The 17,345-nt window shown below is 42.4% G+C and overlaps 1 protein-coding gene across 1 annotated transcript in view; it reads right to left on the reverse strand.

The window, feature by feature from the left end:
- LOC139140910 (uncharacterized) overlaps positions 1-17,345 on the reverse strand; it is a 44,415-nt gene that overhangs the window by 2,780 nt on the left and 24,290 nt on the right. The window contains exons 9-14 of the mRNA XM_070710388.1: positions 16,460-16,567; positions 15,814-15,984; positions 15,596-15,665; positions 14,914-15,113; positions 14,188-14,411; positions 563-10,045 (exon numbers count right to left, since the gene is read on the reverse strand). Coding sequence (XP_070566489.1) covers positions 563-10,045; positions 14,188-14,411; positions 14,914-15,113; positions 15,596-15,665; positions 15,814-15,984; positions 16,460-16,567 — 10,256 coding nt within the window. The remainder of the gene's footprint in view (positions 1-562; positions 10,046-14,187; positions 14,412-14,913; positions 15,114-15,595; positions 15,666-15,813; positions 15,985-16,459; positions 16,568-17,345) is intronic.

Below are 17,345 nucleotides of genomic sequence, written 5' to 3' on the forward strand. Positions count from 1 at the left end.
CATTCTGTGTCACAGTATTGTATTGGATTGGATTATAATTGACAATGAAAGTGGACAGTCACAAACAGCATGTTAATTGATGCCAGTACAGTACTGGTAAACAGTAATCGGTGTTTGTTACTTTCTGTTCATGGGCAGCAGCTGTAACTTTTGATGATCTTTTCACTATTTTTATTTTGTATGTCAACTGAAAGTTTTCTAATCCCAAAAGTGAGTTGAAATACCCACTGATCAGCTAGTCAACAGAGTGTGTGTAAGTGTGTGTGTGTGTGCGTGTAAAGTGCACTGTTATTGTTTATATTTGAACTGTAGTTGGAGCTAAAATTCTCTTGTCAACAACGATACAGTCTACACGTGTACAGGCCGAGTCGACAAGCTGAATACTGTGTCTCTCAACATGCTTTGGGGAGTAGAACAAGAAACTGTTGTTGTCGTTAATAATAAAAAATAGTGCAAAAAATTCAACAAATATTACTGCTACTGTACATGTCCCTTAAAACTCTCTAATTTATGTGACATGATTTTAAATCGCTGTTTATATAACACCTTCCTATCACATTACCTTGTGTCGATGTACTGGTGTTCTTGAATGAACATTCACTCTATGCTTTGCATATTCAGTTTTGCTGACATCATCCACCACCTTGTGGCGTTTGCTCTGATGCTTGAAGAGAATCATCGGCGGAATCAATCCCGGCCCAGCTTGGCCTTCCTTGTGTGACTTCTGTGTTTGTCCTGGCCTCCAGGGGTCTTCATTCGTCCGGGAGTGTTGGATTTTACCGTTGACTTCTCCCTTTTGTGCCATCTTCTTCTTTGTGTGGCAGTACATACAGGTGAAGACAACAGCCAGCAGGAATGCACATCCCAGCAGAGCCAGGGCAATCCACCACAGTGAATGATCAAGCTTTCCCACACCAAAGTTCCCATCTGAGATGTAGTATGTGCCAGTTGCACGGCATGAGAGTCCATCCTCGCTGCAGATACCCACTGTAAGTGAACTAGAGTTTCCTCCGCAGACATTGACACCAACACAGTTTGGTCTGGTAGTCGGCAAGTATGGATACTGGCCGGTGAACTCTTGTCCGGAGTACAGAATGTTGTGGGTGAAGGTGAACGATATATTCTGTAGCTCACGTTTCTCGTGATTGTGATACGCAGAATCAGTAATTGTTATCTCCAACTTCTTTGCTGTTTTCCAGTGGCCGCTATAATGCAATCCGAGTGATGTATCAAATTTCAGGATTCTATCGATGTCTGCCTTGGTTTGCACTGGAGGGCTGTTTGTGTTTCTGTCGAATTCTACGGTGATGACGTCCCCATCGCTGAATTCCAAGTCCAGGTTGTCTGGGTCACTGGCCGTCACACTGATGACTTGGGGTGTCTGACCAGAGAGGTACTCCTGGTAGAGTTTTGCTGTTTCAGAAGGTATGACAACATCAGTGGTGTAATTTAAGACATCCCGTTGTATCATTCCAGTCAACGTGGACACTATGTCAGCAATTTTCTCAGTTCTGACAGAGGAAGAGATGGTTTTGATGAAATTCTCTCTGTCTGCTTCAGGTCCCAAGAGCTGTTCACTCATCTTGGTAATCTCAAACACCAGTTCTGTAAAGACTGGCATTACAGTTGATGAGTCATTACCTTCAGACGATCTCCTTAATCTGTTGTAGATGCTATCAGTCCAATACCTAGTTTCTTTATCACTAGCTTTCAGATGTGGCTGTCTGTTTGCTTGTCTGTCAGCTGAGCGTTTCCTTGTAGCTGTTATGCTGCTAACCTGAGATTCCTCGTCAGCCTCTCCTGGTATTACATTTTCACAGTTGGCCTTCATGAGTTCTGCTCCCTGGCCAAACTCACTGAGATCCAAAACCTCGTCAGGTTCAAGCTTGCACAACACCAACAACTGGTTGTAGGACAAGGGCGGCCACAGACTCAAAACCAGTTCCGAATTCTCGCCGAAGTAGTCACTGTTCTCTCTGAGTTTCACCATGGGTACCTTATCATTGCGTATGATGATGTCTTTGACTGTTGGTATGTGATATCCCCAGCTGCCTTGGAGTGGCGGCGAAATAGATACAGAATGTGCTGAACCAAAGCCCTCACTGGTTAGACAGTTCTGGGACCACATATCCGGTGGTAAGGGTTGGTTTGAATATTCATCAAATCCACCGCATGGAAACTGCTCTTTCACAGTGATAAACCATTTTCCTATTTCAACATCAGGTTGTGGGTAGCCTTCATCGATAATTGTAATGACCAGCTGGTCTGGATGCACCCAGCGGCCTGTGTATGGATTGCTGTTTCTATTTTCTGTTATAAATGGATCTGCAAATTCAAAGAGAGCATTCAAATCCCTTGCTGTCAGTTCTGTTTCCGTGTTTCTGTAAGGGGGCATGCTGGTTGCCGAGTCAAACTTAATAGTGATGGTGTCTTGCCTTGAGAATTTGCAATCAGTGTGTATGCTGAGCTGTTGGACAGTTTCTTCGGCTGGGCTTGCCATGACAGCTGATATGTTAGGTCCCGGTACCATCACATGAATCCTGGCAGTTGCCCACGAACATTTGGACTGCTGCCATTCTGTCTGTGTGTCGCATATCTGGAAAACAAAACTGTCGTATCCATGGTTGTCATTTGATGGGGTGTACAGGAACTGTGGCAGGGAATTCTCTGAAGAGACGATTGTGACACTTCCTAAGTTGGGCTGAGTCACCACAGCGGTACTGGTGATATTGATGTCTGTGTTGTTGAGGAGGTGATACTTCTGAAGGTCCTCTCCTCCAGACAGTAAGAGAGCTGCTTGAATATCATCAGGGTCATAAACACCCATACTCTCTGTTGTAAAACCACTGAAATGTTCCCTGAAGGGCGTCAGGAATACAGAGGCTGGTCTGACAGTCATTGCAGATATGTCCTTCAGGACAGGTTTCTCATTAGAGTTGAGTACCAATACCTCCACAGTGCCGTGATCACAGGCAATGTGTTTCCCATCAGACCAAGTACTGCTACCGTCATGCTCTTCAACTTGCTTAATGCAACTCGTATCTGTCAGTGCCACCACTTCAAGCATTTCATTGCATTGGTCACAAACTGCATACCTAAAGTGATCAGGCCCAATGTATCCTTCTTTTGGTTCGTAAGTCACAACTGTGTGTTCTTTCTGCGCCAGCAATTTGACACTCCCGCCATTTGCAGTCTTAATTCTTCCCGAATACTGTCCAGTTTTATTGTCAATCAGGAAGACATGCAGGGATTCAAGTTTGTAGGAGAATTCAGTGTCATGTACATAGTCAAGCACACTCATGAGTTGTAGCTGGTCTTGGTTTGCCTGGTACAGAAAGTCGTCAGCGATTGGTGGATCGTTTACATTCATCACTTCAACCTCAATCACACCATCTTCACTACAGACATATTCTGAATCACAAGCCCTGTAGGCAACTTGATCTCTGCCAAATGCATCTTGAAAGGGCATCAAGGTGACAAAACCAGTCATGCTATCATAGCTTGCATTGACTAACCATGCAACTGGTTCCATGATTTCTATCTTCGTTGGATCTACGATTCCATCTTCTACATCTGATACATACAGGGAGAGATCTATACGGTACACACTATCCTCATCAAAGCTTGCTTCAATTGATGGTGTCACCGGTGGGTCATTTACAGGACTGATAACAATAGTTATGTTGGCATCTGTACATTTAGGATCTAGTGCATCAGTATCACACACTGAAATGCTGAAAACTACATCATCAAGCTGATCTGAATAATAATTTTCCAATGGTTGATATGTCCATGTGGCCATCTCATAGTTTGACAGTCTTCCAATACTTGCATTTCCGATCAATCGGATGCTGCTGTAATTCACCGTTTCTTCTACATCGGTGATATTAAGGTCTCCCGGAACGGAGATGGCCAGAGTTTGGTCCTCGTGTATATGGAGAGTAGTTATCCCTACCACTGGAGGATCGTTAATCGGTAGAACATGAATGTGTATTGTACCATTAACACATCCACTGTCATGATCACAGACTAGAAATGCAATGCTGTCTGGACCATAGTAGTCAGGCTCTGGTGTGTATTCTATGTGTGTAGTATATTGGTAAAGGGTACCATGAGCATTGAGTTCTGATTGGTTCACGGAGTTGTGCTCTGCTTTGCCACGTCCGACAGAGAGAATGGTGATGTTACCAGGTGTGCTGTCTTCTACATCCTCAACGGTGATTTCTATTTGAATTTCGTCATCCTCTTCAAGCTGAATTAATTCATCCAGGTCTGGGTATGCTATCGTTGCCACTGGCAAGTCATTGACAGATTTCACAATGATCTGGATTACATCATTCAAACATGCTCCATCACTGTCACAGTAGCTCACTGCAATGCTGTCTTCACCATGAAAGTTTACATCAGGAGTGAAAACCACGTATCTGTTGTCAGTTGACAAGGCTCGAGTGCCTCTATGTGGACCTGTTACTTTTGTTATAATAGGATAGATGCGATCTTGGAGGCTGTCATCTTCATAATCGTACACAAACTGCTTCAGATCAATTATGATGGACTGGTCTTCATCCTGGATGACCTGTAGAGGTTCAAGGAGGACCGGTGGGTCATTGACTGACTGAACTTCTACATTGACTTCCGTTAATACTGAGCAGTCGTTGGCACTGTCACAGACTTCAAAAGTGATTGTGTAATTGCCAAAATCGTTGGACTCTGGATAGAAGCCTATGCCATCATCTGACACTGTTACAGTGCCATGTTCCGGGAACGCTGTGACACGAACGGAATCAGCGGTCAGTATTTCTTCCTGGTCTGTGAAATGCATAAGTACCGGAATGGTGAGGTTGTGGTCTTCTTTGATTTTGTTCACTGTTTCAAATGGTGTGGTCAAGGCTGGTGGGTCGTTCACCGACATGACATCAACATAACTGTGGCAAATGTTACTCCATGCATGTTGCAAGTCCATCATGGATATTCTGATTTTGCGCTCACCTGCCGTTGAATTCCGATCCCTGTTGCAATATCGAAGTGACTTCAAAATTTCAGTCCCTTCTTCCAAGGTGAACTCATAGTCTATCAAGATGGACGTTCTGTCAAGGCTAGGAGGGCAGGTCTTGGAATTCATCATGGACAAGTCAGCCACCGAGAGTATTTTTGTAAGGTTGATGTGAGAAGGTAAGCTAATCAGGTCAAAAAACAAAGTTTCAGATCGCTGGTCTTGGACTTCATCGATGTGCACCAACAGCTGTTTCAGGTTGGTATCGTCAGCATCGGTCATTATCAAGTGCTCAGTCTCCACTACTGCCACAGGATTGCCGCCTTCTGTGAAGATGGTGTGGTACGTTGATGAGTTTTCAGCCTCATCAGCAATCTGTAGAACAGGAGCATCATTAGTCAGGGTGACACTCACACTGGTGTATACTGGTGTACTGTAATTTGTCCCATCAAAGGCCAAGAACTTAACAACTCTTGTCTCTGGGTCAGGCTCATCAGCATGATTGATGTATGTCAATGATCTGAACACAAGCTGGTAGCTAGCTGCAGTCTGCACTCCTGTGATATTAAGCTGACTACCAGAACTGTCATATATGCATGACAGCCCTAGCTGAGCTGCAAGACCTGTGTCGGCAGAGATTTCTTCCATTATCCCGTCTACAGAGTTGGTAATTTCAATCACAGCACTGAAAAGTCTGTCACTGTCGTAATCCTGTACTGTGCAGTATTCAGTGGTCAGTGAAACTGCATCCCCTTCTTCAATGAAATTTACATCATGGCCAACGCCATCAGATGCTCCATTCAAATCAATGATTGGTGGGTCATCTACAACCATGATGTCAATGAATACGTACGCGTTTGAAGTTGCTAGTCCATCACACACTTGTAGTTGAATGACTCTCTGCTCAGTGCTCGCATTGCGGTTTGTATTCTCATACTGTAAGCTCAGCAACATCTGTCTGTAGCTTTCAATGCTGTCCTCCCCAGTCATATTGAACCCTGTTTTGTTGTCGGTGAAGTCATGGATAGCAATGTTGGTACCTGTTGGTAGCACGTGGAGAGTCTCTGAGTCTCCATCAATTGGATTCTCAAGGATGACTAATGCGTACTGTAGATTGGTGTTGTCGTGGTCCAGCAATTGAAAGGTTTGGTCACTCAACACTTGCATCGAACCAGTGTTCTCGGCATAACTTAAAGTCAGATTCTCGCCACTGGTCAGCAAATCAAGATCAAGGACAGGTTTGTCATTGACAGACTGAATGTCTACACTAATCACGGCTGGATGGCTGACATGATCTCCATCACTAGCAGTTATCCGTATGTGATGAACCCCAGGAGTGGGCTCCTCTGCTGCATTAGTGTACGCCAAGCTTGCCAAGACTTGTTGAAAGTCAGCTACACTAGCTGGACCACGGAGGATTAGAGTGTGTGTGTCTGGCTGATATTGCTGAGTGATTTCACCAGACACTGCTGTCACCAGGACTGCTTCATATCCATCATCATATGCATTCTCAATTGAAATGCTTACTTCATATATTGGCAAATTCCCGCTGTCAGCATCAGATATAATCAAGTTTTCAGATATCAGAACTATTGTGTCCTTGTCTTCAACAAATATGACATCAGCACCAGTGGAGATAACAGGAGTTTGGTCGTTTACGACCAAAATGGACAATTCAACAACAACAACATTACTTTGAAAACCATCCATATCAGTAACCATGAGTGTGATGTTTTTGGTTGTGGGTATCGGTTCATCCATGTGATTTCTGTAGGCAATGCTTCCCAGTGCCTGCTGATAGTATTGCACCGATGCCCTTCCTTCAATCATAATCACTCCCGATTCAGGGTCAAAGGTCACCAAGAAAGCACCAGCATGGTCGGTGATTGTCACATACTCCCAGGACAAGTCCCTCAAGGGTGGACTGATGAGAACCTCGGCTGAGGACATGTAGAAGTACTCGTTATCATCAAGATCAGAGAGTTGCAGGTCTTTAAACAATGAAATGCCTGAATCACCCTCTGTGAAATTTAACCTGGTTGTTTGAATGACCACTTCTGGTGCATGGTCTGCAATGAGCTGGATTGTGAGAGGTATGGTGTGAGAGGTGGTATTTTCCTTGTCACTGATCTTTATTGTGATGTTCCTTGTCATGTTGACTGGTTCGTCTTCACTGTTGTGGTACAGGATGTGCCCGAGTATGACCTCACAAGCGTGTATGGGGATGCCGTCACACGACTCTGCTGCCGTGAAGGTAAGAGTTGTCTTGCCAACCACAGTGGTGTTTGTATGCTTTTGAAGAGAAATGGAAACATTGGATGTCTTCATGCCTTCTTCTGCAGTATTGTATATAACTGTGACATGGGAATTTGAGACATTGAGCAAATCCGATGTCTGGACAAGTAAGCTTTCTGAGTCACCGTCTGCCACATTGTCAATGCTGACCATCATGTACTGTAAATGAGAATCATCAACGTCAATGAACTCCACTGTTGAGGGGTTGACAATGTGCACAGCAGGCCCATTTTCCATGAAAACAGTCTCAGAATTCTGATATGTACGCATCAGAATGGGTGGATCATTGACTGATTTCACTGTGACTGTGAAGTTAAAAGCATCAGCACTGAATTCACTGTTGTCCATTTTGTTGCTTGTTGTGTCTTGTCCATAGCAGCCAATTTTGCCGATCTCTTCCCCGGAATTATCCCATGCTAGAATTGTAATTGTTGGAACGTCAGAACTTGACCTCTCACTACCACTGAGGTCGTACTCTGTGTTGAAATTCTTTTGCGGTTGGAATCTAACAGAGCACTCTGCGGACAGCAAAGTTGCTTTTTCTGGGACTGGAGTTTCAGGCACCACTTTGCCATACATGATGTCACCAATGAAGTCCACCCACTGCGGAGGCTCCGTGTTGTTACAACTGTACTGCCAGTAGCCATGGCGATTGTCCACACCAATCACAGCGATGCCCACAGGGTCACCATCCTTATCGAAATACTTATCCTTCATCATGTCTCCCACTTTCCGTCCAAAGTTGTGATCTGGTTCAGTGTCCTCTTGGATTTCAGGCAGCATGCCCCCACTCAACAATACTGGAGAATCATTCACAGATTCAACCCTTATGACAGCAGACGTATCATTGATACTCAGAGAGCCTGCGATGGGATCATATCCACTCAGATCAATGTTTGTAGCTTCGTTGATGTAATTACTGGTTAAATCCCATGCTTTGAAAAACATGTGGCTTTCTCCATGGAAGTCTTCATTGGGCAGAAATCTCACCCTATGTTCATTTTCAGGGATTGATGTCAGGAGCAGACCATCTGTGATACCAGCAACCTGTATGTTAATCCAATTCTCTCCATCCAGTGTATACTGCCATATTCCATTCCTATTGTCAGAGTACAATATAGCAACACCAAGAACTGTACTGTCCACATCTGAAGCATGGACCAAAAGATCAACTACTGGTTTGCCTGGTGAGTTCTTGTCATCTTCTTGCATCGGGTCAAGATAAACAGGAATTGGTTCAAGTATTGGAGGGTTATTGACTGAAATGTAAGAAAGGTGACACTCTACAGCTTCTGCGTTGGCTTCTCCATCATTCACATTCACTGTTATGGTCTTTTCCACATCTGCCAAGTCTTGGCCAAAGTTTGTGTAAGTGAGAGAACGCATCACTTCAGAGTAGTTTGCCACTGTATCAGCACCATATAAAGTCAATTCACCGTCTTTGAATGTCTCATTAATGCTAGTTCCTTCAATGTTGACAGCCAGGACGTCATAGCCTTCATCATAACTTGTCAGGATTATGGTTGCATTAACCATATAGGGATTGTCATGATCTGTCAGCTGCAGTTCAGGCAAGATTTCCAGTGTTCCTTGTCCTTCAGTGTAAGTGACGGAAGACAGGGCATCTCCGGCTGAATTGATTGCTAGAACTGGGATGTCGTTTTCAAGTTGTATATGCACAGTTGTCTGAACAGCGTAACTGTAGGTGTATGTATCTCGCACTTTGAATGATATGATGCGGTCGGCAGGGTGTGGTTCCTGTTTTGTGTTCGCATATTGCAGGCTTTTCATCACTGAAATGATGTCGACGATAAATGACTCAGTTCCGTCTTCAGAAAACTTCACTTCGTAAGGGCACCACGATTGTACTGTGGCCTCAAGGGGCGTGTCACTCAGGTTGTAATGGAGTTGCTCAAATGCGTTGCTTGCATCGGTTGTTCCTTCGCAGTCCATGACATCGGGGAAACCAAGCCCACAGACAGATGCAAAGTCATAGTCAATGCTGACAGTGAGGTAACGAACTCTTGAACTGTCCACATCATACAGTATCAGCTCATCAGCAACAATACTGACCGGAGAGGAATTTTCCCGAAAAGTGGTTTCATAGTTTTCCGCGTCTGTGCCACCAACTTTCAAGATGGGTCGGTCATTGCTGGATTGAATAAGCAGCGTAATGTTGTAAGACTCTGAACTGTACGGGTTGTGTGGGTCACCAGCATGGCCTGAAACATCAACACCATAGTGGCCATTCAGAGTTCCAGTGTCACCACTGTGGTCCCATGCTATGATAGTAATATACGGCATGTCATCTGCTGGGCGTGAATTTCCATCACCGTCATACTGGGTATTGAAATTGGCTTCAGGTAAGAACCGAACCCTGCAAGTGGCCGAGAGCAGAGTTGCCGCTTCAAAATTTGGCGTCTGAAATATGAGTTGACCTTTGTAATAACTGCCGGTGAAGTTGACCCAGATGAATGGATAACTTCCATCACAGGTGTACTGCCAGTATCCGTATCTATTATCTGTCGCCACCACTGCCACACCCGGCACATCACCTACGTCCACATCGCTCCAAGTGAACAGAATTAACTGGATGACAACAGTTCCCGTCAAGGAAACCACGTCTTCCCGTACAGGAGGAAAAGCACTACCTGGCTTGAGTACAGGAGAGTCATTGACTGGTTCTACTTCAATCACAGCAGTCCCCTCACTGATGCTGTATGGACCTTCAGTGGCACTGAATGTTGTGGTATCAACCTGGAGCAAAATAAATCAAATCAGGACATCAGTAATGCCACAATCCAATATAACGAGAATTGCACGTACACGTATACTGTGCGCATATAGTTTAATTCTCTTTTCATTCATTTTATGGTTTTCATCTTTTCAAACAAATTGTCCTCAGTTCTTCATAGTATGCCTTGTGTCTCATTTGTCTCCATCATTGCCACTCTTATGACTGTTTTGAATGAGTCACGCCCATTGTGTGGTTGTATAGAGCACTTGACCTGCAGTGTGACTAACGGAACTGGCAAGGCTGTTTATGTCTACTTCAAAGTGTTGGCTGAACCAAATGATTTACAATCAGGAGTAGTGGGGAGCTGGCTGCCTACGTTTAATCTGCCAGTAAACAATTATTGACCTCAGAGAAAATAAACTGGCAACAGCTTTGCTTCTGCAAAAAAAAACATTCTCGCGGGCAAGAGCATAATTTCTGCTCCGCAGACCTACGCAAATATCAAGCCTCTTTGCAGGTAGCGCCAAGCTGTTGCCGTAAATGATGCTTGGTTTACGACGATGCAAAACGGCCCTGTAGCACATCTACCTTTTGCCATGATTCCCCCTATAATGGGTGTATGGTCCCTCCAAGTATCAGGTAGAATAATTGGAATGACCAAGGTTGGATTAGTGGCGGTGTATGTCAAAGGGTGTAAGCTGCTGGCACAGTGAGTATGTGATTATGCATGTATACTCACAGTTTCCAAACATAACCTTGGCAAGTTCAAGCTAAGGTCACCTGATCAGCACTGGGTTAGAAACTATTTCACAGGCAATGAAAACAATAAAACGGTATAGCAAACACATGGGTAAATATTGATACAGCTAGGGGAGGCCACCATTACCATGATATGGGGACACCCTTCACACGGTTGTGGTTTGAAACATCACCGTTTAATAGCCTTCTCTGTGGGAGATGATGGGCCCATCTCTGTGGTAGTTGATGGGCCCAAATTGTCGTCTTGTTCTGAAATAGTTCTCATGGGTTTCTGAATCACAGCAATACAGCATCCCACATCGTGGGCTTATGAAAACTGGTTAATAAACCCAGTCATTCACTGCATGATACTGTTTTGTTGTAATTTCTAGGGTGTTCCCATTATTAACTCAAACACACAAGTGATTGAAGCTAGCACTTGGTTCAACCTCTCACAGGAGACTTAATTTGTGAACTCCTCTCAGAGGGTTTCCATTTCCTTGTTCCAGACATGTTTACAATTGTTTTGAATGAAAAAAAATGGTAACAAAGTTAAAGTGTTATGCTGCCCTATATAAAGGGAATCATGGGATGGCTGTTTATTGACTGAAAAAAAAATTATCCAAAAGGACAAGGGTGATCCCAATATTTTCTGATATTCAGCGCGTATCTCACTTGAGTAAACAAAGAACCAAACACTTACAGTAGCTGTGATATGCTCATCTTTTATACATGGAAAAAAATATTCTGAAAAGGTTACTTGTGTTCCAAAGTGACAGATTTCTCTGAAATTTTGGTCACGTAACATTGGCCACTTAGGGTCAGCACTACTGCTACACAATAATGCATCCTGTAATTGTACTATCTGGGCATGGGTCAAGTGCTTTGGGTGTGAAATGTGGGCATTTGACGTGACCTTCATGGGTATATGGCATACTACTTTCCAAGATTACAAATTCATGTTCACAGAGATATCCCAAACAGTAGCAGGATATACATGGACAGATATCAAAAGTTTGTTGCGAGAGTTTTTCATTCATCTGTGGAAAGTTTTTATAATCTTCTTATTCTTTTCTGTTCAGTGGTAGCTGGGGAGATAGCTTAGGGCCTTTCATGTACATGCAGAATAGTTTTGGACAAGACACATGTCATTGTGAGCACATGTTAAACTTCCTGGTTGCAGTATATTGTACCGGTAAATGGGTAGCTCAATTGCAGGTTTCTCATTTTCAAAGTTCAATTGTGTTTAATAAACCCTAAAATAACCATGTTCCAGCCATTGAAACCGGCAAATAAAATTTGAGTGATCCCTCCCACAAACATTTATGTATGTCATCATAGATTTAACTCTGCTTTCTATTAATATATGATATTATGACAGAAGTTTGTATTTATCACTTTCCTCAATTGATGGAGATACTATTTCAGTACATGTGTTTATGATTTTCCTGGTGGAGTTACTCTGCCAAGTACGTTCTATGCAGTTCAATCTTTTGCTCATACTCATTTTGTGACCAATTCAGCACAAACTCCTTTGATTACAAACTTATTTTTAGTCATGTTTATTAATATATCACTTTTTGTAGGGTGATGTACATATTAGAAATTCCCAATAAGCTTAGCACGGGATGGCAGGTAACTCTATGTCCACTATTGCAGTACAGCACGTAAGACTACATTTGTTAATAAACAGCGGTGTGGTTTGTTTGACAGCGTTCAAAGTACAGGCCTGTATTGAAATAGAGAGATTCAATGACACTTTGATCTTTTCAACAGTTTATTACTGGTTCCGTTCCATTCAATGAAAAAAGCTGGACAAGAGAGACCCAGATAAAATGTAATGTTCACACCATTCACAAACACTCAGTCATGAAATATTTGTAATTCTCAGAACAAGGGCGCACGCAGTCAGTAAAAAAACTACGTTGTTGAACACTGATCACTTGCTGGAACTCAATATCAACCCTTTGGGCTTTGTAGTACAGTCACTCTGTGAAGTTCGATATGGCAAATTTATGCCAAATGTAGTTCATTCAGTGATCTCAATAATACAATCTGTTCTACAAGCATTGCATACTCAGCTGCCATGCACCCTGGAGACAAGACAGCAAAAGTGACTCCGAATTTTAACACCCCAGTAAAGATCCGTTGGGACACCACATTACAGTCATGTTCAGAGCGTATGCCAAATGTCAACCGTCCCTACATCCGACAAGCTGTACATCAAACATGACCTACTCAGGTGCAGTCCTTCCATGAGACAAAACTGCTACACGGGTTGAGCAACTGTTTCCTGACCGATAGAAGTGTAGATAACGGCTTTATCGGCAGGTGTAGCCGAGCCGTCATTTCAATGAAAACCTAACACGACCTTGGTTAGTACCCTAGTGTACTGGGACCAACTTTTGAAATCCTCCAAGCCTTGCTCCTTACAGCTGTTAGGTTTGCATTTTGCTGGCCGACATATTTTGCAAAGCCTTTAGTTCTTGGAGGTGAATCTCTTCAAATATTCACCACTGTGAGATCTAGCCTCAATGTGCATCTTAGGGGGTATTAACAAAAGTTGTAAATATGAATGAAATTCAGCCGTTCATAACTTTTCCCAGAGAGGTGTGTTCAACAGAAACATGACTCCCATCCATTAACCCTTTGAGCGCCAAAGTCAATTTTTGTCACCTTTATAAATGATACCTCAGTCAATTTTTGTCAGGTTTTTGCCAAAATTTTGATAAAAAACTGAGACCAATGAAATTTTGTGTTCATTTGGTCCAAAATTGTCAGAAAAATTAGAGAAAAGTTCATAAAAATTGTTAAAATGTTGGACTAAAATTTTGGTGGGAAAAAATACAGCACTCCCACTCAAAGGGTTAAATTGCAGAGTATCTGCTACATCTTGCCTGCTAACATAAGCCCCCATGACAGTATTACTATCACTCCAGAATTTCCCATCCCCTTTTACCCAGTAAATTGTAATGCCTTTTTCTTAGGGCTGAAATGAAAAGACACAATTGTTACCGTGCCATTACATTGCCCCAACTTATATTGTTTGCATACTTAGCCAATCAGACTTCATTGTACTGCAGGAACTTTCAAGGCAACGGGGTCATGTTTAATTTTTTTTTTTCAATTCAGTCACTTACATGTAAGGATCAATATTATAAAGGTGCATTGTAAATTCAAATATTTTCCACTTCTTTCATCCAGCTATCTCCAAACATATTTCTAAGAGTGTAAACCAAAAGTCTCCATCAAATAGACACCGTTACAAAAGTTTTGGAGTCGTATATTTAAATTAATTTTCATAACGACTACAACTTTCGTATGTGACCCCTGTCTATCATACATGAACACCTGTTTGCATGAGCAACTTGCTCGGCTGCACCTGGGGGCCCTCTATGGCAACATTATGACATGGTTGGCATACCTGTGAAGTCCCAGCTGTCAGGTTATTTGAGAAGTCCCAGGCTTTGAATGCGAGTGTGGCAACCCCGTTCCAGTCAGGGTCCGGTTGAAATCGGATCCTGTGGTTGATGCGGTTTCCGCTGTGGCCCAGCAGCAGTGCACTGGTGGCTGTGACTGGAGATATATCAGTCCATGTGACACCATCGTCCAGGCTGTACTGCCACTGCCCGTTGTTCAGGTCAGCATCTGAAGTGATGGCAAGACAGCACAGATGATCAGAATATGAATGATAGCATGTCAATGCTTCAAACTTGCCGAATGATTCTACAGCTGATGCCATGAAAAGCAATTTGCTTCCGGTGAATTACTTGTGGCAAAAGTAGTGCATTGGCATGATTTACTTTTGTATCTTTTCGCCTTGCTAACCACTTGAGGTTACCACTACTGCTATTCGGGTTTTTTCACTTTGTAATGTTTTTGCGTCCTGGTTATTGTTTAGGGCCACTATAGGAAGGCAGCTCCCACAAAGAGCCTAATAATTGTCATGCTGCTATATTTTATGAATTATCATGGTTGTATGTTAGCTGATTGTTTTTGATAACCATCGTGAGGATTTTGTTGAAAATACCTACAGAGAAAAAAATAGATATGACATACAGGTCTTGAACAAATGAAAGCAATGACAACAAAGAAATCCCATTTTTTGCCTCAAAATATGTCACAAAAGTGGCATTAGATTGCAACCTACCAATTATAGCAACACCGAGTGTTTCTTCATCACGGGTGATATCTACATCACTACAGTTGCTAAGCAACAACTGCACGCTGTCCCCATCACTGCTGGTGAAGTCTTCTTGGATCGATGTCAACTGAGTTCTGACTGATGGATCCAGCACTGGGCTGTCGTTCACTGGGTATATCTCCAGTGCAATGGTAACTGCCTCGTCACTGCATGTGAACACAAATATGCATCAATAAGAATTACCTGCGTACAATAACATTATCTTTATTTCTAAAAGCTGATGTATCAGGAAAGTGTATTTGATAATCTCTTCTAAAGTGTCACCAAAAGTTTTGTTCTGTCAAAGATGAGTTTATTCATCTCTTGTATGGAAATTTGAGTTGCTAGCTTTGTGTACCGGTACGTGGGACTATTAACCCTTTGCACCCTGACCCCCTGGTACTCTATGACGTCATCGGACATTTCTGTCCGAGCCGGGTTCAAAGAGTTAATGACAGATATAAAGTGAACTAACAGTTCAAATCACTGTAAGACCTACTTTCAAATTCAACATTTGATTTACATGTTTGTTGGGAGATGCTAGAACTGCTTGTTCGTATGTCATGTATTTTGCATCATTCAACCTGCAAGAAAAGCTTTCAAATAAGCAACCAATGAACTAGTAATTCTAGTGTTTTTGACAACACACCTGAAGGGGTCAGTGTCATTAACAGATGTGGCGTTGATGAAATCTCCATCACTCAAATTTGCAGTTTCACCTGTGAAAAACAAAAGAAAATCATCAAAATTTACCAGTCAACAGTTCAAGTATGTCTGACAATGATACAGACCACGAGGAAAATAATTTTTTGGTAAGATTTAAATGTAATAACTTAAAAATAATTGGTATTGCTTATTATAACTGACCTGAGCCATCCCATGCCACAAAGGATATGTATGCAGTGCCGTACCAATCAGGCTGCGGGATGAAACGGATGAAATTGGACCAGTCATTTGTCAGGACCATAGCCAAGTTGTCCAAGGTGACATTGCGATGGATCGATCCATCAGGTTGAATTTTCCCAGGAACATTGATCTCTGCAAGAATGGTACGCATAGAGTAGTTTATGTCACCTCAGTATACCAGTACCTTTGTTCTTATGTCCTTGTCTTAGCAACGGCAGTGTCGACTTTTAAGCTGAACATGTTTTTTTGCTATATGCATGTTGTTTAATTAAATCAGATTGGTCTGAAATCCTGTAGTGGTATACTTACAAGAGCAGACTGTGCAAGTATTTGTTCAATTGACTTCATTCTGATAGCATATTGGCAATACCTTATACAATATGCTTACGAGCTGTGATAGACATACACATATTTCTAGGGGAAAGGTACAGCCAAACTTTAGTCTTTGAGCTTGATGGGCTCTTCTGAAATGTGCATTCACGATAAGATGTCTGAGTAGACAAATTTATGGTCTTGTTGTGTGTTTTATTTACGGTAATTACAAGTATCACCTCTCAAACACATTTCTGTTCCAGCTATGATGAGTGAATAATGATTTTAGTACTACCTGTCCATGTTCCTGGAAAATCCAGATATTCCCATTTTCCATGACTGTTATCCACCCCTATCACCGCTATTCCGAGAGTATCACCATCTTCATCATCCATAATCGAACCTAATGCAAAAAACCATAAATAGTTAGAGTTATCCTTATAATATTGTACGCACTTGATTTATAAGAGTACCGGTATCATAGCCATATATAAATTAAATATCTCATCTTGCCTTAATGTAAACTTCGTAACACAAACAGACAAATATTATATCATGTTTGTATGATACATGTATGTGCAGTAGAAATGATTTTGTTCTTCAACAAGTTTAATATTTATGCTATCAGTGTTTGATTCAGACCAGGCTTTGATGCAAGAAAATGTAGTTTTTGTGTCTCAGTTCCAAGAATTGAGGATCTGTCGGGTTACCGCATTCCACTTGTTGCAGCGGCGGGGCCAAGGCGGTGTTTGTTGATGTGGCAGAGTACAGGAAACACGAGGTCAGCAGGCCAGATTTGTAGCAGATACAAAACACCACAATTAAAGTTAGGGTGACACAGTTACAAGGCAGTAAATAAGAACCAGGAATTCCCACAGATTATAATAGAATCCATGTTAACAGTCGCATGGACACTAGCCCATGAGAGACTTCTCAGTCTGTGACGTGTCAGGGATTTACAGAGAGAGAAGTGTTTAGAACTCAAGTCATTCAAAACAAACTTACAAACATGCTTTAGATTTTGAGATGTAAAACTCGGACTGGTGAGCAAACACTCTCCGGAAAGGTTGGAGGGACATTCCAGGGGGCAATGTTTTGAGGCAATTGAGATCTTCCTTGTATACAAGGAGATTTATTCCTTTGTTGATTTTCTTTCAAAACGTGACATTTAGTCATTGACA

The sequence above is a fragment of the Ptychodera flava genome, chromosome 9 (genome assembly GCF_041260155.1).
Source record: "Ptychodera flava strain L36383 chromosome 9, AS_Pfla_20210202, whole genome shotgun sequence".
In the NCBI taxonomy this organism is placed as follows: domain Eukaryota; kingdom Metazoa; phylum Hemichordata; class Enteropneusta; family Ptychoderidae; genus Ptychodera; species Ptychodera flava.